Source organism: Chiloscyllium plagiosum, unplaced genomic scaffold (assembly GCF_037043375.1).
Source record: "Chiloscyllium plagiosum isolate Xiang-an unplaced genomic scaffold, Cpla_swu_hap1 HiC_scaffold_39, whole genome shotgun sequence".
Taxonomy (NCBI): domain Eukaryota; kingdom Metazoa; phylum Chordata; class Chondrichthyes; order Orectolobiformes; family Hemiscylliidae; genus Chiloscyllium; species Chiloscyllium plagiosum.
The window spans coordinates 39,090,960-39,118,252 of NW_028270177.1; the positions used below are offsets into that span (position 1 = coordinate 39,090,960).

A 27,293-nucleotide genomic window follows, 5' to 3' on the forward strand; every position below is an offset into this window, starting at 1 on the left:
ATCTTGCCGTGCTCAAATTAGCTGACTCCTACATTGGAATAGTAACTATACTTCAGCGGTACCTAATTGGCTGTGTAGCCTTTTGGGATGGCCTGAGATTCCGAGAGTGGCTCCAGATTAACAATATTTATTCATGGATCAGTGGTGCTGGAAGAGCACAGCAGTTCAGGCAGCATCCGAGGAGCAGTTTGATTTTCCTGCTCTTTGGATGCTGTCTGAACTGCTGTGCTCTTCCAACACCACTAATCCAGAATCTGGTTTCCAGCATCTGCAGTCATTGTTTTTACCTAATATGGTACGCGCCTTCAGCCGATTACAGAATCGATTCGAAAACGTATGTAAATAGGCGCAGAGCAGTTACAAACATGTTTTGAACGTTTGATTTTCCTTTCGGCTGAGACAAGGTTCCGGCAATTGGGCGATTTCCACTTTCCCCTTTGAGGAGAGTAACTCGAACAAAATTGTTCCGGTTAATTACCGAGGGGAAATTTGCCTCGGTCAGAGATGGGTGGGCGGATCTCAGTAACACATCAATTCAGCAAAATGGAAAGTCCGGGTCAGGTTGCTGCTAATAAAACCAAGGTCGGTGTGTTCATTGCTGAATGACACTGGGCTGAGACTGAGCGAGCAACTGAGAAAGACCAGCACTGATCATGAACCACGATTCACACTCGAGGCAGTTTGTCTACTTGTTGATAAAGGATTATCTGAAGTTTGCATTGGAAGGACCTCAGTCAGCTCCTGCGAGCAGCAGCGCGGCTGAAACACTGCGTAAGGCGGCCTCCCTCTTCCAGGGAGTCAGGGAGCAGGAGTTTGAACTCTACATCAAACAACTCAACATCACTTCCACAGAGGACGTGAAGCGGGCGTTTCCCATTCTAATGAGCGAGATCTCCTCAGATGGGAAGGATAACTGGAGCAGACTTGTGGCTTTGTATGCTTTTTGTGGAGAGTTAGTGAGGCACTTGAAAAGGAGAGGCATTCCAGAAGAAGAACTGGTTGAGGACGTGGCTCAGTGTATGGCTCATCACACGTGGACCTTCAAAGCTGCGTGGATCAAGGAGAACGGTAGCTGGGTAGGGAATTACTTCCTAACACTCACCGCCAGATTGCCCATTGTTCTGCTGTTTGAGATCACAGATGTTTGCGTCACGGTGTTGCATTCATTCATAAAGTTTACTTTTGTTTTTTTTTAACTAGGAGAAGGGGTTCGTAGAATACTTTAAACAGGAAGACACCGGATTTGTGGATTTTTTCCGGCAGAAAAGTCCCCTATTTTCATATGCAAAGTTAGCAGTTGTCACGGGGATTATTGCTGCATTCTCCTTTGTGATTTACCAACACTGAAAACAGGGAAATGGCTGAGCTCTTTACACAGCGTAACAGCTCAGCGGAAGAACATTGGCTCCTGACGGGAGAATCTGCATTTGGGTTTTATGAACCTTTTGTAAAGTTTGTTGCATCTCATTCGAATACATAACGTTAAATACAGTAAGCTCTGATTTGTAATAAAATGTATATTTTTTATTTAAATAAATATTGCAATGAGAAGGTTTGCATTTGTGTAGAGCCTGTCATAATCCCAGGATGCCTGAAAACACTACAGCCAAATCTACCATTTCACTGTTGTAATTGGAGAAGGTGAGGAGTGCAGATGCTGGAGATCAGAGTAGAAGAGTGTGGTGCTGGAAAAGCACAGCTGGTCAGGCAGCATCGGAGGAACAGGAGAATTGATATTTCAAGCATAAGGTGTTCATCGGGAATGGTGGGGGTGGCCCAAGGGGGCTGAGTGATAAATGGGAAGGGGTTGGGGCTGGGAAGAAGGTAGCTGGGAATGTGAAAGGTAGATGAAGGTGGAGGTGAAGTGGATAGGTGGGAAGGAAGATGGACAGGTCAAGAGGGTGATGCGGAGTTGGAACGTTGGGACTGGGATAACATAGGGGGAGGGGAAATTAGGAAACTGGTGAAATCGACATTGATCCCATGTGGTTGGAGGGTCCCTAGGCGGAAGATGAGGCGTTCTTCCTCCAGGCGTTGAATGGTTGGAGTTTGGCAGTGGAGGAGGCCCAGCACTTGCATGTCCTTGGCGGAGTGGGAGGGGGAGTTAACGTGTTCAGCCACAGGGTGGTGGGGTTGGTTAATGCCTGTGTCCCAGAGATGTTCCCTGAAATGTTCCGCAAGTTGGCGTCCTGTCTCCCCAATATAGAGGAGACCACATCGAGAGCAATGAGCATAGTAGGTGATGTGTGTGGAAGTACAGGTAAATCTCTGTCGGATGTGGAAGGATCCTTTGGGGCCTTGGACAGTGGTGATAGGGGAGGTGTGTATGCAGCATTTGCACTTCTTGTAGTGGAGGGGAAGATGCCAGGAGTGGAGGGTAACTGTTGTAACATCACTGTCGTAACATTGGATAATCATTAAAGGACAATATGGTAATAACCATGTCATTTGTTCTAGTGAAGTTAGATAAAAGATAAACCTTGGCTAGGACCCCAAGATACTTCCCTGTCAAAGTAGAGTTGTGGTATCCTTTACATTTATATGAGAGAACAGCTAGGAGCCTTTAAATGTTTGGGAGAGGCAAAGAACATTAGAGTAGGAAATAATACATTTTGTGAATAGGAAATTGTGTTTGATGAACTTGTTGAGGCTTTTTGAAGCTGTTACAAACAAAATTGATCAAGGAGAGTTGATGGACACAGTACACTTAGGTTGGTTAAAAAGACTAAAGCATATGTGATAGTTGGTATTGTGGAATTAATGATTGACTAACAGACAGAAAACAGACTTTTGGAGTAAATGGATAAATTGTGACTTGGTAGGCAATGGCTCGGGAATTCCACGAAGACCTATACACTTAATGGTAAGGTTCTGAGGAGTGTTGCTAAACCAAGAGACCTTGGAGTACAGGTTCATAGTTCCTTGAAAGTGGAGTTGCAGGTAGATAGGATAGTGAACATTTTGTATGTTTGCATTTACTGGTCAGTGCATTGAGTACAGGAGTTGGGAGGTCACGTAGCGGCTGCACACGACATCGGTTGGGCCACTTTTGGAATATTGTGTGCAATTCTGGTCTCCCTCCTACAGGAAAGATATTGTGAAAGTTGAAAGGGTTCAGAAAAGATTTACAAGGATGTTTCCAGAGTTGGAGGATTTGAGCTATAAGGAGAGGCTGAACAGGCTGGGGCTGTTTTCCCTGGAGCGTCAGAGGTTGAGAGATGACCTTATGGAGGTTTATAAAATCATGAGGGTTATGGATAGGGTAAATAGATAAGGTCTTTTCTCTGGAGTGGGGAGTCCAAAACTAGAGGGCATACGTTTAGGGTGAAGGGAAAAGATTTAAAAGGGACCTAAGGGGCAACCTTTTCACGCAAAGGGTGAATGTATGGAATGGGCTGCCATAGGAAGTGGTGGAGACTGGTACAATTACAAGATTTAAAAGGCATCTGATGGGTATATGAATAAGAAGGGTTTCGAGGGATATGGGCCAAGTGCTGGCAAATAGGACTAGATTACATAGAACAGTACAGCACAGTACAGGCCCTTCAGCCTGGATGTAGTGCCAGCCTTTTATCCTACTCTAAGACCAGACTAAATTATGTACCTTTCATTGTACTATCTTACATGTGCCTAGCCAAGAGTCACTTAAATATCCCTAATGTATCTGAATCTACTATCACTGCTGGCAGTGCATTCCACACACCCCCATCCCCACTCTTTAAGATAGAGTAAGTAAGGATATCCTGATCATTGACAATTTGGACCAAAGGGTCCTTGGGCTCTAACTGATCACATTACATATCAATGATTTGAAGTTGGGGACCAAAGGTGATTTTCCAAAGCTAAGTAGGATTAATTAATAATTCTGAAGAACAGTCGTATTGGACTTGAAACATTAACTTTGTTCCTCTCTCCACAAGTACTGTCAGACCTGCTGAGTTTTTCTGGCACTTTGGTTTTTGATTTCAGATTTCCAGCATCAGCTGTATTTTGCCTTTATTTAGAGTCATGGAGTTATAGAAATGTACAGCACGGAAACAGACCCTTCAGTCCAACCCGTCCATGCCGACCAGATATCCCAACTCAATCTAGTCCCACCTGCCAGCACCCGGTTCATTTCCGTCCAAACCTTTCCTATTCATATAACCATCCAAATGCCTTTTAAATGTTGCAATTGTACTAGCTACCACCACTTCCTCTGGCAGCTCATTCCATACACGTACCACCCTCTGCATGAAAAAGTTGCCCCTTGGGTCTCTTTTATATCTTTCCCCTATAACCCTAAACATATGCCCTCTAGTTTTGGACTCCTCCACCCCAGGGAAAAGAGTTTGAGTATTTGTCTTATCCATGCCCCTCATAATTTTGTAAACCTCTATAAGGTCACCCCTCAGCCTCCGATGCTCCAGGGAAATCAGCCCAAGCCAGTTCAGCCTCTCCTTATAGCTCAAATCCTCCAACCCTGGCAACGTCCTTGTAAATCTTTTCTGAACGCATTCAAGTTTCACAACATCTTTCTGATAGGATGGAGACCAGAATTGCATGCATATTTCAACAGTGGCCTAACCAATGTCCTGTACAGCCGCAACATGACTTCCCAACTCCTGTACTCAATTAGACTAATGAAAGAAAGCATACCAAACACCTTCTTCACTATCCTATCTACCTGCGACTCCACTTTCAAGGAACTATGAACCTGTACTCCAAGGTCTCTTTGTTCAGCAGCACTCCCTAGGACCTTACCATTAAGTGTATAAGTCCTGCTTTGATTTGCTTTCCCAAAATGCAGCTCCTCGCATTTATCTGAATTAAACTCCATCTGCCACTCCTCAGCTCATTGGCCCATCTGATCAAGATCCTGTTGTAATCTGAGGTAACCTTCTTCGCTGTCCACTACACCTCCAATTTTGGTGCAATCTGCAAACTTAATAACTGTACCTCTTATGCTCACATCCAAATCATTTATATAAATGACAAAAAGAACCAATCCTTGTGGCATTCCACTAGTCACAGGCCTATAGTCTGAAAAGTCTTTCCGATAGGAGGAAGACCAGAATTATACGCAATATTCCAAAAGTGGCCTCAACATTGGCAAATGACCTTCCAAATCCTATACCTAATGCTCTGACCTATAAAGGAAAGCATACCAAATACCTTCTTTACTATCCTATCCAGCTGCAACTCTACTTTCATGGAATTATGATCATCAAAGAACTCCAACAGATTTGTGAGGTTTGATCTCCCATGCACAAAGCCATGCTGACTATTTCTAATCAAACCCTGACTTTCCAAATGCATGTATATCTTATCTCTAAGAATCTTCTCAAGTAACTTACTTATCACAGATGTTAGGCATACTGGTATATTGCTCCCAGTTTGTCTTCGCAGCCCTTCTTGAAGAAGGGCACAATATTAACTACTAGGATCTCACCAGTGGCTAACGGTGATACAAAAATATCAGCCAGGGCCCCACAATTTCTTCTCTAGCCTCTTGCTGTGTTCTTGGGTATATCTCGTCAGGATGAGGAGATTTATCCACCTTTATACATTCTAATACATCCAACACCACTTCTACTGTGATATGGACTGTCCCTAAGATATGACCACTAACTTCCCCAAGTTCTTAAGTCTTCATGTATTTCCCCACGGTAAACACAGGAGAAATAATCATTGAGAACCTTGCCCATCATCTGTGGTTCTACACATACATGTCCACCTTGGTCCTTGAGGGACCCTATTATCTCTTGAGTTATTCTTTTTCCTTTAATATACTTAAAGTACCTCTTTGGATTCACCCTAATCTTCTCAGCTAAGGCTATCTGATGTCCTCTTTATTTCCTTCTTCAGTAAACTCCCGTATTCCCTGATGAAGGGCTTTTGACCGAAACGTCAATTTTCCTGCTCCTCGGATGCTGCCTGACCTGCTGTGCTTTTCCAGCACCACACTCTTGACTCTAATCTCTAGCATCTGCAGTCCTCACTTTCGCCTCCTGTATTCCCTGTATACTTCCAGGGATTCCCTTGATCCCAGCTACTTGTACCTGAGGTTTTTGGTCAACGCCTCAATATCTCTTGTCATCCAGGATTCCGTATTCCTGCCAACTTTGCCTTTCACCCTCACAGAAACATATAGACCTTGAACTCTAACTAACTCACTTTTTAAATGCCTCCAACTTGCTGAAGGACCCTTCACCTGCAAATAAACTACTCCAATCAAGATCCTGTCTAATTCCATCAAAATTCACCTTGCACCAATTTAGAAATTGAACCCGTAGACCAGTTTTGTCCCTGTCCATAGCTGTTTTAAAATTAATAGGGAGTGGATCTTCTGGTTCATCCATGGTTTCCATGGGGAACACTGGGATTAATTTCTTTAGCATGCTATCCTCTACACACTTACTCATTGAATTGAATTGAATTTATTGTCATGTGTCCGAGTTACAGTGAAAAGCTTTGCCTTGCAAGCAATACAGGCAAATCACATTGTTAAGTAGCATGAAGTTTAGGACAGCAGGAGTTCTTGAACATGGACCAGTCCACCAACTCCAAGCAGTCATGTAGGAGCTCATCCATTACTTCAGACCAGCATTATATGAATTATGATTGGCAGTAAATGTATTGAATGGGTTGGTGTCAGTTTGGTGCAGCTAGTTCTGTAAGAATATGATGTGTCATTAGGACCACATTTAGGAGACAGTGACAACTATAACATTTAAGTTGGCTCTAGCAATCCAGAGCAAAATACATCAATCAGAAGACCAGTGAGAATGAGTCTGGCTCTGGTAAATTGAAATGAAAGATTAACAGACAATTGGATTAACCAAACCGGAAATGTAGCTACAACAACAAATTCATAGAGAGCATTTGGGATAGCTTCTTAGAGCAATATGTCATGGAGTTGTGGGATCGTGTCCAAATAATGACCTAAATCAGTGAGTGGTGAAAGTAGCCTCTTTTATTCAGCAACCACAGCGCAAGTTCGAGGCAGCAATACAATCCCGAGTTACAGGACCTACAAGAGCTCCTTTGCACACTGTTCTTACATGTATTAAAATGCCATTACTATGGTGTTACATTGTTTTATTTATTGAACACAAAGGTTTTAAGGGCTTCTGTCCTGGGAGATAGGAGATGGGTTAAAACGTGCTAAGTGCTGGCTGCTACTGATGGGATGTCTGTCTGGTCTACTTGCATAATTTGTCGTTTAAATTAGAGTCATAGAGATGTGCTGCATGGAAACAGACTCTTCGGTCTAACCCGTCCATGCTGACCAGATATCCCAACCCAATCTAGTCCCACCTGCCAGCACCTGGCCCATATCCCTCCAAACCCTTCCTATTCATGTACCCATTCAAATGCCTTTTAAATGTTGCAATTGTATCAGCTTCCACCACTTCCTCTGTCAGCTCATTCCATACACATACCACTCTCTGTGTGAAACAGTTGCCCCTTAGGTCTCTTTTATATCTTTCCCCAATCACTCTAAACCTATGCCCTCTAGTTCTGGACTCCCCAACCCCAGGGAAAATACTTTGTCTATTTACCCTATCCATGCCCCTCATAATTTTGTAAACCTCTATAAGGTCACCCCTCAGCCTCTGATGCTCCAGGGAAAACAGCCCCAGCCTGTTCAGCCTCTCCTTATAGCTCAAATCCTCCAACCCTGGCAACATCCTTGTAAATCTTTTCTGAACGTATTCAAGTTTCACAACATCTTTCTGATAGGAAGGAGACCAGAATTGCACGCAATATTCCAACAGTGGCCTAACCAATGTCCTGTACAGCTGCAACATGACCTCCCAACTCCTGTACTCAATACTATGACCAATAAAAGAAAGCATACCAAATGCCTTCTTCACTATCCTATCTACCTGCGACTCCACTTTCAAGGAGCTTTGAACCTGCACTCCAAGGTCTCTTTGTTCAGCAGCACTCCCTCGGACCTTACCATTAAGTGTATAAGTCCTGCTAAGATTTGCTTTCCCAAAATGCAGCACCACGCATTTATCTGAATTAAACTCCATCTGCCATTGACCCATCTGATCAAGATCCCATTGTAATCTGAGGTAACCTTCTTCACTGTCCACTACACCTCCAATTTTGGTGCAATCTGCAAACTTAATAACTGTGCCTCTTATGCTCACATCCAAATCATTTATGTAAATGACAAAAAGTAGAGGACCCAGCACTGATCCTTGTGGCACTCCACTGGTTACAGGCCTCCGGTCTGAAAAATAACCCTCACCACCAGCCTCTGTCTTCTACCTTTGAGCCAGTTCTGTATCCAAATGGCTAATTCTTGTTGTATTCTGTGAGATCTAACCTTGCTAACCAGTCTGCCGTGGGAAACCTTGTCGAACGCCTTACTGAAGTCTATATAGATCACATCTATCCCTCTGCCCTTATCAATCTTCTTTGTTACTCAATCAAGTTTGTGAGACATGATTTCCTACACACAAAGCCATGTTGACTGTCCCTAACCAGTCCTTGCCTTTCCAAATACATGTACATCCTGTCCCTCAGGATTCCCTCCAACAACTTGCCCACCACCAACGTCAGGCTCACTGATCGATAGTTCCCTGGCTTGTCCTTACCACCCTTCTTAAAGAGTGGTACCACGTTAGCCAACCTCCAGTCTTTCAGCACCTCACCTGTGACTATCGATGATACAAATGTCTCAGCAAGAGGCCCAGCAATCACTTCTCTAGCTTCCCACAGAGTTAGAGGGTACACCTGATCAGGTCCTGGGGATTTATCAACCTTTATGCGTTTCAAGACATCCAGCACTTCCTTTTCTGTAATATGGACATTTTGCAAGGTGTCACCATCTATTTCCCTACATTCCATATCCTTTTCCACAGTAAATACTAATGCAAAATACTCATTTAGTAATGCTATCCCCCATTTTCTGCGGCTCCACACAAAGGCTGCCTTGCTGATTTTTGAGGGTCCCCATTCTCTCCCTAATTACCCTTTTGTCCTTAATGTATTTGTAAAAACCCTTTGGATTCTCCTTAATTCTATTTGCCAAAGGTATCTCATGTCCCCTTTTTGCCTTCCTGATTTCCCTCTTAAGTATACTCCTACTGCCTTTATACTCTTCTGAGGATTCACTCGATCTATCCTGTCTATATATTATATATGCTTCCTTCTTTTTCTTAACCAAACCCTCAATTTCTCTTGTCATCCAGCATTCCCTACACCTACCAGCCTTTCCTTTCACCCTGACAGGAATATACTGTCTCTGGATTCTTGTTATCTCATTTCTGAAGGCTTCCCATTTTCCAGCTGTCCCTTTACCTGCGAACATCTGCCCCCAATCAGCTTTCAAAAGTTTTTTTTTTAGATTACATTACAGTGTGGAAACAGGCCCTTCGGCCCAACAAGTCCACACCGACCCGCCGAAGCGAAACCCACCCATACCCCTACATTTACCCCTTACCTAACACTGCGGGCAATTTAGCATGGCCAATTCACCTGACCCTGCACATCTTTTGGACTGTGGGAGGAAACCGGAGCACCCGGAGGAAACCCACGCAGACACGGGGAGAACGTGCAAACTCCACACAGTCAGTCGCCTGAGGCGGGAATTGAACCCGGGTCTCAGGCGCTGTGAGGCAGCAGTGCTAACCACTGTGCCACTGTGCCGCCCACGTTCTTGCCTAATACTGTCAAAATTGGCCTTTCTCCAACTTAGAACTTCAACTTTTAGATCTGGTCTATCCTTTTCCATCACTATTTTAAATCTAATATAATTATGGTCGCTGGCCCCAATGTGCTCCCCTATTGACACCTCAGTCACCTGCCCTGCCTTACTTCCCAAGAGTATGTCAAATTTTGCAATGTAGTAAAAAATAGTAGGCCTCTATGCTCTAAATATTTTAGAAATTGTACCTGTACATAATAAAAAGAATAAAGGATATTAAACTGATCACTGCAGCTGGGTTGTTAGATTTATTAACTGTTTGCCAGTATGAGTTTCATTCATTCATGCAATTTCGTGGAAACGCTGTTTTGTCAGTTAGTTTCTTAAAGGGATAATGACCCAGTTAAAAGCTATTTAACAGGTACTTACTAATTGGGGAATCTATTCGTGTCCAGAAGATGGTTGGTAAGGGCTGATTAATATTATAATGTTTCATGGAGACTTGATGAGGATGGTATTGTTCTGCATGCTACACTTATTCTGAGGTAAACACTGCTTGTAGCAAGGGCTGACAAGGTTTGAAAATGCAGTAATGCGTTTGAAAGGGTTGTTTTTAAATTTGGATAGTAAAATATATTACAGAACTGTGGTTTTATGAATGAATGAAATTATGTTATAGTAACTAACGGATTAGTAAAGGATTATGAATGACCCCATTATTAATGAATATAGCAAGCTGGTGAGTGAGTTAATAAAGATAACCTGTAACACAATAATATCTCACAGAGCCAGCCAAGGAGCCGGCTACTTGGGATCTGGTAATGGATAATGAGGCATGTTTAAGAAATGACCTCCAAATAAAAGATCCTTTAGGAAGTACAAAGTTAAAAATCACACAACACCAGGTTATAGTCCAACAGGTTTATTTGGAAGCACTAGCTTTCAGAGTGCTGATGAAGGAGCTGTGCTCCGAAAGCTAGTGCTTCCAAATAAACCTGTTGGATTATAGCCTGGTATTGTGTGATTTTTAACTGTGTACAGTCCAACATTGGCATCTCCAAATCATGACTGTAGGAAGTAGTGATCATGACATGATAGCATTTAATATTAAGTTTGAGAGTGAGAAATATAAGTTGTAAATAATTGCATTTAACTTAAATAAAGGGAATTACAATGAAATGAGAACAGGATTACCTTTAAAGTGAACTGGGCAAATAGATCAATGGGAATGACAGTGAGCAAGCAGCAGCACACATTTAAGGAGGTAAGTCATGGCTCTCAGCAAAAATATATCCCCAGTCAGGAGGAAAGTTTCCAAGAGAGGGATAAACCACACATGGCTAACTAAGGAAGTTAGGGAGAGTATTAAGTTGAAAGAAAAGCATACTGGAGGCAAATGTCAGTGATAGCTTCAAAGGTTGGGATAAATTCAGAATCCAGCAAAGGAGGACTAAAAAGATAATAACACAGAGAAGATAAACTACCAGGACAAAAAGGAAGAGGGAGGTAATAATGAACACAGGTCTCTTAGAAAATTAAACTGGGGAGCAGTTATTGGAAAGAAGGAAATGGCAGAAGAGTTAAACAGATATTTTATATCAATCTTTATGGTGAAAGATACTTCAAACATCTCATTAATACTAAAGAATACAGAGGTCGGGGGCAGGTGCAGAATTAAGTACCATCAACATTGCTGGAGAAATAGCAATAGGAAAACTAATGGGGTTAAATGTTGATAAATCCCCTGGCCCTGATGGCGTGCAAAGTAGGATCCTAAGAGAGGTAGTTAAAGAGATGGTGGATGCATTAGTTTTAATTTTCCAAAAATACTTGGATTCTGGAGAAGTATCAGAGCATTGGAAAACTGCCAGTATGACATCCCTATTCAAAAAGGGAGGGCGACAACTAGCCTAACTTCTTTTTAATTCATTCATGGGAGATAGACCTTGCTGGCTAGGAAAGCAAATGTTGCCTATCCCGATTTGCCCAGAGGGCAGTTAAAAGTCAACTGCATTCTTTGGGTCTGGAATCAAATGTAGGCTGGACCAGGTAAGGATAACAGGTTTCCTTTCTTAAAGATTGTTAGATTAGATTCCCCGTAGTATGGAAACAGGCCCTTGTGCCCAACAAGTCCACACCGATCCTCTGAAGAGTAATCCACTCAGACCCATTCCCCTACTCTATATTTACCCCTGACTAATGGTGGGAGGAAACTCACGCTGAAACGGGGAGAGTGTGCAAATTCCACACAGACAGTCACCCGAGGTGAGAATCAACTCCAGGTCCCTGGTGCTGTGAGGCAGCAGTGCTAACCACTGAGCCACCGTGCCACCCACGTGAACCAGATGGGTTTTTCCTGACAATTGACAAGAGTTTTGTGGTCAGCGTTAGACACTTAATTCTACATTTTTAAAATTAAATTCAAATACCACTATTCTCCATGGCAGGATTTGAAACCATGACCCCAGAACATTACCCGAGTCTCTGGATGAATAGTCAAGTGATAATACCATTATACCATCCCCTCCCCTGTTGTTGGAAAAGTATTAGAATCAATTGTTAAGGAAGTAGTAGCAGAACATTTGGAAAATTATAATTTAATCAAGCATAGAGTCCTGAGTAACCTGAGTACATAGAAGGGAAGGAATAGAAATGTTGTACTTGGACTTCCAGAAGGAATTCGTCAAGTTACCTCGCAAAAGGTTAAGTCATAGGATGAATGCACCATGTTGGAGGTAGTATATTGACGTGGATAGAGAATTGGGTCATGGAGATGAAACTGGGAATGGGGATAAGGAGGATACTTTCAGAATGGAACTTGTAAGTAGTGTTGTGCCATGAGAATGTGTTCTAGGGCAATAATTGTTTACAAAATACACTATTGACTTGGAGAAAGGAAGTGAGTTTTGGTCACTTTGAGCAGTTTTGGTCCCCTTATTTAAGAAAGTACATTATTTCATTGGAGGCAGTTGAGACAAGGTTCATTAGGATGATCCCTGATTTGGTGGAATTCTCTTATGAGCAAGAATTAAGCAGTTTGGGATTCTGGTCATTGGAACTTAGAAGAATGAAAGGTGATCGCATTGAAACAAAATAATTCTTACAGGGCTTTATAGGGTAAACGCTATCATTGTACAGTCTATTACCAGAAGACATGGTCTCAGAATTAAGAAGTGCTAATTTAAGACAGAGATGAGAAGGAATTTCTTCTCTCAGAAGATTGTGAGTCTTTGGAACTCCAAACCACAGAGAGCTATGGGGTCACAGAGTTTGTGCAGAGACTTTGTGAATGTTTAACACTGAGATAGTTAGATTCTTGATCTTTTGGAGAATCAAGGTGTGTGGGAGAAAGGCAGGAAAGTGGATGCGAGGAATGTCAGATCAGCCACAATCCTATTGCATGGTTGGACAGGCTTGAGGGGTTGAATGGCTTACCTCTGTTCCTAATTCTTATAGTTTTACAGTCTAAAACTGTAAAGGAGAAATGGGCTACTTTTAAAAAGGAGATTGTTAGGGATAGTCGGAGTATATGGTCACAAGGAGGAATGACAAACAAAGCTATCAGGGTACCCGATTGATTATGAATAAAACAAAGCAAAGTGCGTAAGCACTTCCTTCTGAGTGGAAGAAAAATCCATTATCCCCTCTAAACCTCCTGCCCTTTATTTTAAATCTATACCCTTTGGTATTAAATTCTCTACTCAGGGAAAGATTTGCTCCTATCTACCCTGTCAATGTCCCTTATAACTTTTTACATATCAATAAGGCTCCCCCCTTAGCCTTCTCTGCTCTAAGGAAATCCAAGCCAATCTAATTTCTCTTCAGAGTTGAATCATTACAGCCCAGGTAACATCTTGGTGAATCTTCTTTGCACCTTCTCTACTGCAATTACATTCTTCCAGTATATTGACCATAACTGCACACAGTACTCCAGTTGTTGCCCAATCTAATACAGCTCCATCATAACCTCCTTGATCTTGTGTTCAGTACTCTGACTAACAAAGCAAGTATCATCCCGACCTTCTTAACTACCCTATCTACTGTCCTGCTGCCTTCAAGAAACTGGACATGAACACCAAGGTCCCCCGATCCTCTGTACTTCTTAGAGTCCTACCATTCATTAAGTACTCCCACGCTTTAGTAGTCATCCAAATTTATCACCTCACACTTTTCCAGATTAAATTCTATTTACCATTGTTTTGCCCATCTGACCAGACAGTCATCAAGTCAAAGGCTTTCCTCCTCACTTTTCACCACACCATCAGCTCTCGTGTTATTTGCAAACTTACTGATCAAACCTCCTGCAATTCTGTGCAGTTCTTTAATGTAGACTACAGACATCAAAAGGCCACAGTACATCACTGGACACATGTTTCTAGTTACAAAAACAACGTTTGACCATCAACCTTTGTCTCTCGTTACTGAGCTTATTTGCAACCAAATTATTAAATGGCCCAGGATTCCATGGCCTCTTCCTTCCTTGAGCAGTCTCTCTCTTGACACCTTGTCAAAAACCCTACTGGAGGAGATCCAAGATGGCGGTGACTCAGCAAGTCTGAGTCTATAGTGCTCCTCATAAGACCTAGGCAAAGTGGGCCACCCTCCTCCACCACACTCACCAAATAAATTAAAAATAGTTTTTACTTAATGTAATTAGTGGTTTAGTACTAAATTTAAACAGTTCAGTCTCCTGTAAAAATGACTAGAGGGAAAGGAGCCCGCAGATCTCAGCAGGCAGGAGCCCCTCCACCACCCTCCCCAGCTGCAGCAGAGGTGTCCGAGCCGCCCCAGGGGGCTTACCTACGGTGGCGAACCTCGTGGAAATAATCTCCAAACTCAATTCAAAGATCGATGCTTTCAAAGAAGAGTCCCGAAGTCAATGGAATTGATTCTCAGCCGCGCTACAAAAGCACGACCGAGACATCGAAGAAATTGAATGCCGAGTCGGAGGGGCGGAGCTAAAGGCCGCAACCTCCGATGCCATTGCAGAATCAGCCGTGGATCGGGTCCGGACTCTCGAGCAGCAAGTTCGGACCTTAGAGAATCACATTGACGACCTCGAGAATCGAGGTCGTCAAAAAAATATTCGTTTGCTGGGCCTTCCCGAACGGGAAGGCGGCGGCCAGCTTACAGGGTTCCTTGAACAGTGGCTTCCGCAGTTGTTGAATCTGGAGGATGGATCAGGCCAGGTAAGGGTGGAATGGGCCTACCGGGTTGCAATACGCGGGCCTGGCTCGAACCAGCGCCCCGCTCGGTCCTTTTCCGGCTGCAGAGCTACAAGGAGAGGCAGATGCTCTTGGAAGCCTCCAGAAATCTTGGGAAAGATCCCCAAGCCATGACTTATAAAAGATCCAAGATTATGTTATTTCGGGACTTTTCCCCAGCTTTGGTCTGAAAGAGGAAGGCGTTTGATGAAGCGAAGAAGCATTTAAGGGATTTAAACATTCAATACTCCTTGCGCTACCCAGCTATACTACGCTTCAGCCATGAAGGGTCTGTGTATAACTTCAGATCACCGGAGAAGGCCAAGGAACTTTTGGACTCTCTTAGACAAATTATAAGAGTTATTTGATGTTGTTTTTCCCAACCCCACCCCGGTTTACCCCCTTGTTTTTTTCCATTCATTTCCTTACTGTTTAATATTATCTCCGTGGGGTGGGAAGAAGGGTTTATTTATTCATCCTTTACTTAGCGATTTTCTTGACCCTTTTTTTTATATATATATAGGCCAGGGGGTCTAGCTGATGTAGATTGGGGGAAGGTGGCTACCTTATCTTATTTTATCTTTGTCCTTGGGAGCGGGGTTGATTTCTCCTGTTATTTTGTATTAACATATTTAATTATTATTTGCTGAGACAGTAATTTTATAGGAATATATGTTCATATATGGTATTAACATTACCAAATATATCCAGGAGTCGGTGTGGGTGGGTGGGGGATAGGGTACTCACTGTTAGTTCTAGTTCAGTAGTATACTTGAATTTTCTTTATCCTACCGTGGGGTGCCTGGGTCAAGGGTAGGGCATTGGTTGGGAGAGGTTATGATGGGTTTTTTTGGAAAGGAAGTGATGCCCCCTGGGAATAAGGGGGAAGATCTCCGTTTAAATACATTTTATACTTTTTTTTACTATTTAGAAATAGTTTTTTTATTATATTGATCTGAATGTAGTAAAGAGCTTTTATTTTTGTGAATTTTATATGGTCTATGCTCAGGATGTTTTGGATAAATACGGGTTTTGTTGTGATCTGATGTTAACACATTCCGTGCATGTGTATCACTGCTTAATTTATGTGTTATCTGTTGGGGTTTTTTTTCCCTCTTGAATAATGTAAGAATTTTAATGATACACTCTAGTTAGTTGTAAGTTAGATGAGTAGTTAGTTGAGTTTTGTCTTTTTTTTCTCTTGGTATTTCTGTTTTCTTGTTTGATAGATTTTGGTGATCGAAAAGCGCAGCAGGTCAGGCAGCATCTAGGGAACAGGAGAATCGACGTTTCGGGCATTAGCCCTTCTTCAGGAACCCGAATGCCCGAAACGTCGATTCTCCTGTTCCCTAGATGCTGCCTGACCTGCGCTTTTCCAGCAACACATTTCCATCTCTGATCTCCAGCATCTGCAGACCTCACTTTCTCCTCAAAGAATTAAATAAGCCACACCTAGAATACTGTGAACAGTTTTGGTCCCCTTATTTAAGGAAAGATGTACTGGCACTGAAGGTAATCCAGTCAAGGTTCACAAGGTGGATCCTAAGCATGGGGAGATTTTCCATCAGGAGAGGTTGAGTAGTTTGGGCTTATATTCATTGAAGTTCACAAGAATGAGAGGTGACCACATTGAAACATATCAGAGTCTTTGCAGGCTTGACAGGACAGTGCCTGAGAGGTTGTATCTCTTTGACGGAGAATCTGGGACCAGAAGACGTCATCTCAGAGTAATGGGGTCTCCCAGGTAAGACAGAGGTGAGGAGAATTTGTGTTGAGAAATAGTAAGGGTCAGGTTGTAAGTTTGCTCGCTGAGCTGGTAGATTTGTTCTCAGATGTTTCATCACCTTGCTAGATAACATCATCAGCGAGCCTCCGATGAAGCGCTGGTATTCTGTCCTGCTTGTTATTTATCTGTCTTGGTTGAGACTGTAGTGCTGGAAAGGCACTACACTCTCAACTCTGATCTCCAGCATCTGCAGTCCTCATTTTCTCCTAGTTGATTTATCTGTCCTGGTCTGTTGTGGTGGGTGATATCACTTCTGAGTGATAGTAAGGGATTTGCTACAATATTAGAATTCCTATTTGGATCTGGTTCTATGAGAAGAGTCTGCAAATATCAACTACCATGGAAATAAATCAGATAAAGGAACTGCTGGACATGTAGAATCATAGAAACCCTACAGTGTGGAATTAGGCTCTTTGGCCCAACAAGTACACACCAAACCTCCAAAGAGTATCCCACCCAGACCCATTGCCCTATTACTCTACATTTACCCCTGACTAATGCACCTAACCTACACATTCCTGAACACGATGGAGAAAGTAAGGACTGCAGATGCTGGACATCAGAGTCGAGAGTGTGGTGCTGGAAAAGCAAAGCAGGTGAGTAAGCATCCGAGGAGCAGGAGAATCGACATTTTGGGCAAAAGTCCATCATCAGGAATGAGGCTTGAGAGCCGAGGGGGTGGACAGAAAATTGGGAGGTGGGTGGGGTTGGGGGGTTTGGGGGGGAAGGTAGCTGAGAGTGTGATAGGGGGACGAAGACGGGGGTAATGGTGATAGGTCAGAGAGGAGGGAGGAACGGATAGGTGGGAAGGAAGATGGACAGGTGGAACAGGTCATGAGGGCACTGCCGAGTTGGAAGGTTGGAATTGGGATAAGGGTGGGGGGAGGGGAAATGAGGAAACTGGTGAAGTCCATATTGATGTTGTGTGGTTGAAAGGTCCCAAGGCAGAAGATGAGGTGTTCTTCCTCCAAGCGTCGGGTGGTTAGGATGTGGCGCTGGACGAGGCCCAAGACCTGCATGTCCTTGGTGGAGTGGGAGGGAGAGTTGAAGTGGTTGGCCACAGGGTGATGGGGTTGGTTGGTAAAGGTGTCTCGGAGATGTTCTCTGAAGCGCTCTGTAAGTAGGCGTCCTGTCTCCCCAGTGTAGAGGAGGCCACATTAGGAGCAACAGATACAATAAATGACATGTTTGGAAGTGAGGTAAAACTCTGATGGATGTGGAAGGCTCCTTTGTGGCCTTGGATGGAGGCGAGGGCGCAGGTTTTTGCAATTTATGCAGTGGGAGGGAAAGGTGCCAGGAGGGGAGGGCGCAGATATTCTCAAAGGGAAGTGGGACCAGCAGAAGGTTGTTGTACACATTGGTACCAATGATATGGAAAGAGAAAGGAATGAGGTTCTGAGGAGAGAATGTAGGAAATTAGACAGGAGTTTAAAAAGTGGATCCTCAAGGATAGCAATATCTCGATTACACCTGGGGCCATGTGCTAGTGAGAATAGGAGTAGGAGGATTGAGCAGATAAATGTGTGGCTGAGGAAATGCTGCAGGGGGCACAGTTTTGGATCATTGGAATCTCTTCTGGGATAGGAGTGACCTGTATAAGCATGGTGTGCACCTGAATTGGAAGGAGACCAATATCTTGGTGATGAGATTTGCTCAGTGCTACTCAGGAGGCTTCAAAGCAATAAGAGAAGATGGGGGAGTAGGGGTACTGTAAAAGATATAAGTCTGAGACTGGTACGGTTGAAAACTGAAGCAAGTTGAATGGTCAAAGCAGGCAAGAGCAAGGCAGAGAACGAGGTAAGATGGATAAATTAACCTGCATTTATTTCAATGCAAGAAGCCAGACAGGCAAGGCAGATAAGCTCAGGGTTAGAGTGGTGCTGGAAAAGCACAGCAGGTCAGGTAGATGGAGGTAGGACGTAATTGTGATTGGTCAGTGGGGAAGGTGGAGCAGATAAGTGGAAAAAAAGATGGATAGGTAGGACAGGTTAAATCAGGGATGAAGTGAGGGGAAGGAAGATTTGGAAACTAGTGAAGTCGATATTGATGCCATTTGGTTGAAGGGTTCCAAGGCAGAAGATGAGGCGATCTTCCTTCAGTTAGTGGGTGGACTTGATTTGGCGGTGGAGGAGCTCCATGACAAGTGGAGATGGATCCCAGAGAGAGTGAAAACAACACTTGGGTAGAAAAGAAATAGGCACAGGTCATCCGAGAAAAAGAATAGTTGCTAATGGGGACCTTTAGTGGATGACAACTGGTTGTTTGTGATAGCAGGCCATGTGATGACAAGGTTTGGTGTGTAGGGATTGGGGTAAGATTTAGGAGAAGGTGTTCAAGCCCTAAAATTGTTGAACTCGATATTAAGTTCGGAAGGCTGCAGGGTTCCCAAGTGGAAAATGAGGTACTGTTCTTTCAGCTTGCACTGTGCTTCGCTGGAACACTGTAACAAACCCGAGACAACCATGTTGGCCAAGGAACACAGTGGTGTGTTCAAGTGGCAGGCAACCAGAAGCTTAGGGTCATTTCTGCTGACAGAACATAGGTGATGCTTCATTTAATACAATCGATTGTTTCTGATCCCGAAAGCTGCTTTTTCTAACTGAAAAAGAAAAATCATCTGCTTCTCAAAATTTCCTAAATAGCAAAGAACCTATCTCACTCTTAGTTTGACCAGCCTCACATTCTGGTTGACCCCATTCAAGACATGCCACATTGTTAGTCACTATTATTTAAAAAGAAACATCAGTTTTAGTATCATGTTAGGTGTTAACTGTAGAAATTGTTATTTTGAGAATGTTGGCAGTGGTTATGCTTGCCAAGGGTCAGTGTAGGATTTGCATGAAGATGAGGTTATAATGCAACGGGTTTATTTGGATGGATGCTCAGAAAGCTTGTACTTCGAAATAAGTCTGTTGGATTACAGCCTGGTGTAGTATGATTTTTAACCATGTCCACCGCAGCCCAACACTATGGTTAAGATCAGGGGCAGGGTTATTGCTGAGGTTATATTCGGTTAGGCTCAGGTACAGGTTCCAGGCCAGCGCGGTTCATGTCATGGTCAGGTCGGACCGATGGGCGGGGCTATGATGCCATGGGCGTGGTTAGACTGACGGGCGGAGCCTCCGGGGTCAAGGTACAGTCCGGCTCCTGGTCAACACGCGCTCCCGTTGTTGATGGAAGCCGGTGGCGCGCCGCTCGCTCCCAGCCCAGGGAACATGGCCGCGCTGAGAGCCGCGAAAAAGGCTCTGCGACTGGAAATGAAGCGGAAGGTGGCGGCGCTGAGTGACGCCGAGAAACGGAGGCAGACGGAAGCCGTCAGCCGGCGGGTGAGTGACAGCGGGGAGACACCCGCCCACCGCCATCTCCCGCCGTTTGGAGCAGACCCAACCCCCGCAGGAGGGTTTCCAGCAACTTCAATCAGACAACCTAGGCCCCGCCTCCTCCCACAACCCCCCTCTCCCTCCTCACCCCCCCCGACCCCCCTCCCCCCCCTGACCCCCTCTCCTCCTGCTCCGCTCCTCTCCCCCTCCCCCCTGACCCCCTCCCCCCTAAACCTTCTCTCCCTCCCCCCTCGCCCCCCCACCACTCCCCCCCTCTCCCCCCTCCACTCCCCTCTCCCCCCCTCCACTCCCCTCTCCCCCCCTCCACTCCCCTCCCCTCCCCCTCCCCTCTTCCCCCCTCCCTTCTCCCCTCTCCCCCCTCTCCCCCCTCTCCCTCCTCCCCCCCTCACCCCCTCTCCCCCCTCTCCCTCCTCCCCCCCTCCCCCTCACCCCCCTCCCCCCCTCCCCCTCACCCCCCTCCCCCCTCCCCCTCACCCCCCTCCCCCCTCCCCCTCACCCCCCTCCCCCTCCCCCTCCCCCCCCTCCCCTCCCCCCTCCTCCCCCTCTCCCCCCCCTCCCCCCCCCCCCCCCTGCCCCCCCCTCCCCTCCCCCCCCCTGCCCCCCCCTCCCCTCCCCTCCCCTCCCCCTCCCCTCCCCTCCCCTCCCCTCCCCCCTCCCCTCCCCTCCCCTCCCCTCCCCTCCCCCCCCCCTCCCCTCCCCCCCCCCTCCCCCCCCTCCCCCCCTCCCTCCACCCTGGTTGTACCACACAGATGTGCATTTGTGGGCACCGCACCTTGTAAAGCATATATTGGCCTTAAATTGTATTATCTGGAGTTTAGAAGGTTGAGTGGTTATTTTAATCACTGTTTTCAAGATATTAAGATGAACAAATAAAATATATAGTAACAATTTCTGCTTGTTGGCGAGTCTAGAACTAAGACATTGTCTAAATATTAGAATGAGATATGTTGGGAGTGACCGTTACAGAAAGTGGCAGATGTTTGCAGTGTTTTTCCATAAATTGTACCTGAGAGCTCGATCAATTATTAACTTTAACTCTGCGATTGATAGCTTTTTATTAAACAAAAGTATTAAGGGATATGGTGTGTGTTTATGGAATTAGGTTACAGAACAGCTGTGATCTCATTGGAAGAATAGGCACAAAGTGCTAAATAGCTTCCTACTTTTCCAATGTTCTTAGGATTCCTACTGACCACATCTGTCATTCTGTTTCAGCTGATCGCTCACCCCAAGTACAAGAATTGCCAAAGAATTGCGGTCTTTTTGAGCATGTCTGATGAAATACAGACTGAAGATATTATAAAAGATGTTTTCCAGTGTGGGAAGGAATGTTTCATTCCTCGATACAAATCTGGAACCAACCATATGGATATGGTGAAACTGGGCTCTGCTGAAGAAATCCTCCACCTTTCTCTGACATCTTGGAACATTCGCCAGCCTGCTGAAGATGGTTTGCAGGAAGAAGCTTTAACCTCAGGTTGGTACTGAATATTTAGGATTTTAATCACTAAAATAACTGGATCAAAGGTAGAAGACAGAGGGTGGTGGTGGAGGATTGTTTTTCAGACTGGAGGCCTGTGACCAGTGGAATGCCACAAGGATCGGTGCTGGGTCCACTACTTTTCATCATTTATATAAATAATTTGGATGCGAGCATAGGAGGTATAGTTAGTAAGTTTGCAGAGTGTCGGAGGCTGAAGTGTGACCTTATAGAGGTTTATAAAATCATGAGGGGCATGGATAGGATAAATAGACAAAGTGTTTTCCCTAGGGTGGGGGAGTCCAGAACTAGAAGGCATAGGTTTAGAGTGAGAGGGGAAAGATATAAAAGAGACGGGAGCATCTTTTTCATGCAGAGGGTGGTACGTGTATGGAATGAGCTGCCAGAGGAAGTAGTGGAGGCTAGTATAATTGCCACATTTAAACGGCATTTGGATGGGTATATGAATAGGAAGGGTTTAGAGGGATATGGGCCAGGTGCTGGCAGGTGGGACTAGATTGGGCTGGGATATCTGGTTGGCATGGACGGGTTGGACCTAAGGGTCTGTTTCTCCGCTGTACATCTCTATGACTCTAAAATCTTTGGTATTCTACTTGACTCTGAATTTTTTTTAATAGATATTTTTATTAGAAATTTAACATTTTTACAAGTTTACAAAAATAAACAAAACTCTCAGATATAAACATTGATATACAATTAGCTCAAATATACAATAGCCAAAATTTAACAAAAAAAACAAAAAAAACCAAAGAAAAGAAAAAAAAACCCAACAAAACTCAACTATCTACTAATCTAACCTACAACTAACCAGAGTGTATATTTAAGTCTCTTACATGCTCGGAATGTGTTAGCATCAGATGTAATAAAACCCGTATTCGTGCGGGATTCCTCCCCCGAGGGGCCCCGGACCAGCCAGGTTTGTAATCTCAATTAAATAAAAGCCCTTTTTAGGATAGCCGAAATATCTGTATTTATGTAATTCAAGAAGGGCTGCCATATTTTATAAAATAATTCGGTCTTTCGGTGCACCATATTTGTAAGGAAGTCAAGGGGAATACATTCCATAATTAATCTGTGCCAATTTGAAAGTCCAGGGGGGCCCTCAGCCGCCCAGTTCACCAAAATATTTTTCCTTGCACAGAAAGAAAGAATAGAAAATAGTCTCTTCCCGTACGTGTCTAGGGAGGGAAAGTTCGAAAAGCCCAAGAGGAGAGATACAGGGTCCACTTTAATTTCTGTTCCTAAAATTTCTGTCAGGGTACTTGCTACTTTAGTCCAATATCTACGGATCTTATGACAGGTCCATAAGCAATGTACAAGAGTGCCCACCTCTATTTTGCATTTAGGACACATTGGAGATCCTCCTGCCTTAAATTTTGCCAATCGAACCGGTGCTATATGGGCCCTATGAAGTATCTTCAGCTGGATAGCCTGGGTTCTGTTACAAATAGTAATTCTTCTAGCATTTTCCCAAATATCATTCCACGTTTCTGTAGAGATTTCTAGTCCCAAATCCTGATCCCATGTTTTAAGCAGATTATCCATATCTCCCGATACTTCATCATGTAGTAAATGATAAATAGTACTGATGGAAGATACCCTCACTGGTCGTAGGACACTACATTCTCTATCGGATTTATAAAGACTATCTAATAACGTAGTCTTCTTCTGTATATAATCCCGAATTTGGAAGTATCAAAAGAGGTCTCCATTGGGTAATCCGAATTTCTGACGCTGTTCAAAAGACATCAGGACCTCATCTTTAAATAGATCCCCTAGACATGAGATACCCCTGGATCTCCAGAGTTTAAAAGTGGCATCTGTTAACCCCGGTTGGAATCCCCATGCTCCCACTATCGGTGCATAGGGGGATGTTTTATGTGAATTGCCCTCATTTTGCCGCATTATATTCCAAGCCTTGATTGTATTTAGTATTATAGGGTTTTTACAGTGATCTGTAATGATTTTCCTCTTGTCTGAGAATAAAAGGTTAATAAGTGGGTATTTTACTTGAGAAGCCTCGATGTCCAACCAGATTGATTGTGGATCAGACAAGACCCAATCAGCTATGTAACTTAATAGGGAACTTAACTGATATTTGCTAAAGTCTGGGAAGTCCAATCCACCTCTTGCCTGTGGAAGCTGTAGCTTCTTCAGCTTAATGAGGGGCCGCCTATGATTCCAGATAAAGGAACTCAGCCAGCCATATAATTTACATAAAGCCATCCTCGGCAGCATCACCGGAAGCATTCTCATAGGATATAGGAGACGGGGCAGGACATTCATTTTGATTAGTGCTATTCTACCCAACCAGGAAATTGGTAGGTCTCCCCATCGCTGGATGTCCTGCCTTATCCTTTCCAATAAATACACAAAATTAGCCTTATACAACTGACCAAATACTGGAGTAATAAAAATGCCTAAATATAAGAAGCCCTCCAGGGACCAGCGAAAGGGAAAAAGGGATCCATCCGCTAAGCGGGGTATCATAGCAAGTCCACCCATTGGCATAGCCTCCGATTTTGAAAAATTAATTTTATAGCCTGAGAATGCACTAAATGTATTGATAACTTGGATTAGGCGAGGTAAGGACATCAGAGGGTTACTGAGGAATAGAAGAACATCTGCATAAAGGGTAATTTTATGTTTACCTGTACCAATCCTTGGGGCCACCATATTAGGATCAGCTCGTATAGCTTCTGCTAGTGGTTCAATTATTAGCGTGAATAACAATGGCGAGAGGGGACATCCCTGACAGCAGCCCCTACCCACACTGAAGCTATCCGAACCTAATCCATTGGTAACCACAACTGCTTTGGGATCACTATACAATGTTGAGACCCATTTGGTAAACACCTGTCCAACGCCAAACCTCTCCTATGTGTAAAACAAATATGACCATTCGACCCTATCAAATGCCTTTTCCGCGTCTAATGAAACCACTACTCCTGGTATCTTTCCCTGATGACAGGCTTGAATCATATTCAGAGCCCTTCTAACATTATTGGATGATCTACGGCCCTTAATAAACCCCGTCTGATCCTCCTTTATAATATGTGGCAGTATCCTTTCTAGTCTCAGTGCTAACGTTTTAGAGAGGATTTTAAAATCTACATTTAGCAAGGATATTGGTCTGTATGATGTACAATCTTCTGGGTCCTTTCCTTTTTTAAGGATAAGAGAGATATTTGCCTCTTTCAGCGAAGGCGGGAGACAGCCCTGACTATATGCATAGTTATACATGTCCATAAGTGGACCAGCCAGTATTTCTGTAAATTCTTTATAGAATTCAGCTTGAAAACCATCTGGGGCCGGTGCCTTACCATTCTGAAGTTGCCTAATTGCATCAAGTATTTCTTGGAGTGTAAGAGGAGCACTTAGGACCGATACTTGTTCCGGAGTTAGGCCTGGAAAAGTCAAATTTAAAAAAAAATGACTGCATCCTCTTCGTCCTATCTTCACAATCCTGTGATTTATATAACTCAGAATAAAATTCTCTGAAGATCGCATTAATCTTTTTGTGATCATGAGTCAAAATACCCGTACTTTCCTTGATAGATGTAATAGTCTGAGGGGCTTTTTTTTCTTTGCAAGAAATGCTAAGTATCTACCCGGTTTGTTGCCATATTCATATAACCTTTGCTTTGCAAATAATATTTCCCTCTTAGCCGTTTGAGTAATCGTAGTGTTTAGAGCTGTCCTAAGAGCTGTAATCCTTTGCAATTTAATAATAGAAGGTCTATCAGTGTATGCTGTTTCAGCCGCTTTTAAGCGGGCTTCAAGACAGACGCTGTTGTTCTCCCTTTAATTTCTTCTGGGTCGCTGAGTAGGAGATGATCAAGCCTCGCGTGTAAGCTTTGATGGTCTCCCACATCATTGACGGGTTGCTAGTTGTACCTGAATTAATTTCTAAAAAAGTTTTAAATTCTTGAGAGAAGTACTTTACAAATTTACTATCTTTCATTAGGAAGGGGTCCATACGCCAATGCCGAGGGGATACCCCATTGTTCCTCGCCTTAGTTTCCATATATACAGCAGCGTGGTCGGAAATTGCTATACTACCTATTTTACAGGATGATATGGAATTTTAAAAAATCGAGGGGGCAAAAAACATATCAATTCTGGTATAACATTTATGTGGATTAGAGTAGAAAGAAAAATCTCTGCCCTGTGGATGAAGACATCTCCATACATCTACTAATCCTAATTCTTTGTTCAGATCCATCAATTGTCTAGATCTGGGAGATACTCCTGCAGTACTCTTGGGAATCCTATCTATTTCGGGATCCATAATACAATTAAAGTCTCCCCCTATAATTATATGACGGGCATCAAAAGCCATCAATTTTGAAAAGGCTTCCGTTATAAATTTAAAGGGGTGTGCCGGGGGGGGCAGTACAAATTTAAAATCCCATATTCCTCTCCATTTATGAGTGCTTTAATCAAGATATATCATTCAGATTCGTCTTTTATCTGCTTTAGGATTTTGAAAGGGAAATTCTTCCGAACAAGAATAACAACTCCCCTGCTTTTTGAGCTAAAAGAAGAAAAAAAGGCCTGATCAAATCCGCCCTGTCGTAATTTCAAGTGTTCTTTATCTGACAGGTGTGTCTCCTGTAGGAGAGCTATATCAACTCTTTCCTTCTTAAGATTTGATAATATTTTCTTCCTTTTGACTGGCGAATTACTCCCCTTGACATTCCACCACTTAACCGACTGATCAACCATAATCATCTGGGCCAATCCGAGACCCCTCGGGAGGGGGAACTCTATCCAGAACATCCCGAGCGTAGAGCATATAAAATTTACAAAAATAAAACCTCTTTAATACACCCACAACAATACAATAAAAACCTATTTCTAAATAAAAAAATATAAAACGTATCTCAGTGGAGACTTTCCCCCTTGTTCCCAGGGGATGTCACTTCCTCTCCAAAAGTCCATCATATCCTCTCCCAACCAATGCCCCACCCTTGACACAGGCACTCCTCAATAAAATGAGGAGAATTCAAATATAATACAAAGCTAGACTTAACAGTGAGCATCCTACCCCCCCTCCCCCCCCATACCAACACCTGGATATATTTGGTAATGTTAATACCATATATAAACATATAACTATAAAATTACCACCTCAACAAATAATAATTAAATATAATAATACAAAATAATAAGGGGAAAACAACCCCGCTCCTAGAGACAGAGGTAAAATTGAATAAGGTAACCACCTCCCCCCCACCAACATTAACCAAACCCCCCAGCTTTTATATATATATATACACACACATATATACATACATCCCTCATATATACATAAAATAATAACAGAAAACAACCCCAAGGGGGGGGGGGGGGAGAAAATCAAATCCCTCTCCCCACCCCCCATGATAATATTAAACAGTAAGGTAAGAGAAAAAAAAAGGGGGGGATATAAACCAAGGCGGGGGGAAAGGCAGACCAACATCCATTATGTCTTACAGTTTATCTAAGAGAGTCCAAGAATTCCTTAGCCTTTTCTGGTGATCCAAAGATATATACGGAGTACTGAATATTTAAGTCCCTTAAAAGCTTCTTCGCCTCGTCGAATGCCTTCCTCTTTCGAACCAGAGCCGGGGAAAAGTCCTGAAATAACATGATCTTGGATCCTTTATAGATCATAGCTTGGGGGTCTTTTCCGAGATTTCTAGAAGCTTCTAGGAGTATCTGCCTCTCCCTGTAGCTCTGCAGCCGGAACAGGACCGGGCGCGGGCGCTGGTTCGAGCCGGGCCCACGTATTGCTACCCGGTAGGCCCATTCTACCCTTACCTGGCCTGAT

General features: G+C 43.7%; 2 protein-coding genes across 2 annotated transcripts in view; both read left to right on the forward strand.

The window, feature by feature from the left end:
- Positions 1 to 353: 353 nt before the first annotated feature.
- Positions 354 to 1,555, forward strand: LOC122541098 (bcl-2-related protein A1-like). The gene is made up of 2 exons (XM_043677642.2): positions 354 to 1,076; positions 1,201 to 1,555. Exons 1-2 carry the CDS (start codon positions 654 to 656, stop codon positions 1,345 to 1,347), a joined length of 570 nt encoding a protein of 189 aa, XP_043533577.2. The 5' UTR covers positions 354 to 653; the 3' UTR covers positions 1,348 to 1,555.
- Positions 1,556 to 19,778: 18,223 nt separating this feature from the next.
- mthfs (5,10-methenyltetrahydrofolate synthetase (5-formyltetrahydrofolate cyclo-ligase)) overlaps positions 19,779 to 27,293 on the forward strand; it is a 61,624-nt gene continuing 54,109 nt past the window's right edge. The window contains exons 1-2 of the mRNA XM_043677637.2: positions 19,779 to 19,962; positions 21,193 to 21,454. Coding sequence (XP_043533572.1) covers positions 19,810 to 19,962; positions 21,193 to 21,454 — 415 coding nt within the window. The 5' untranslated portion in view covers positions 19,779 to 19,809. The remainder of the gene's footprint in view (positions 19,963 to 21,192; positions 21,455 to 27,293) is intronic.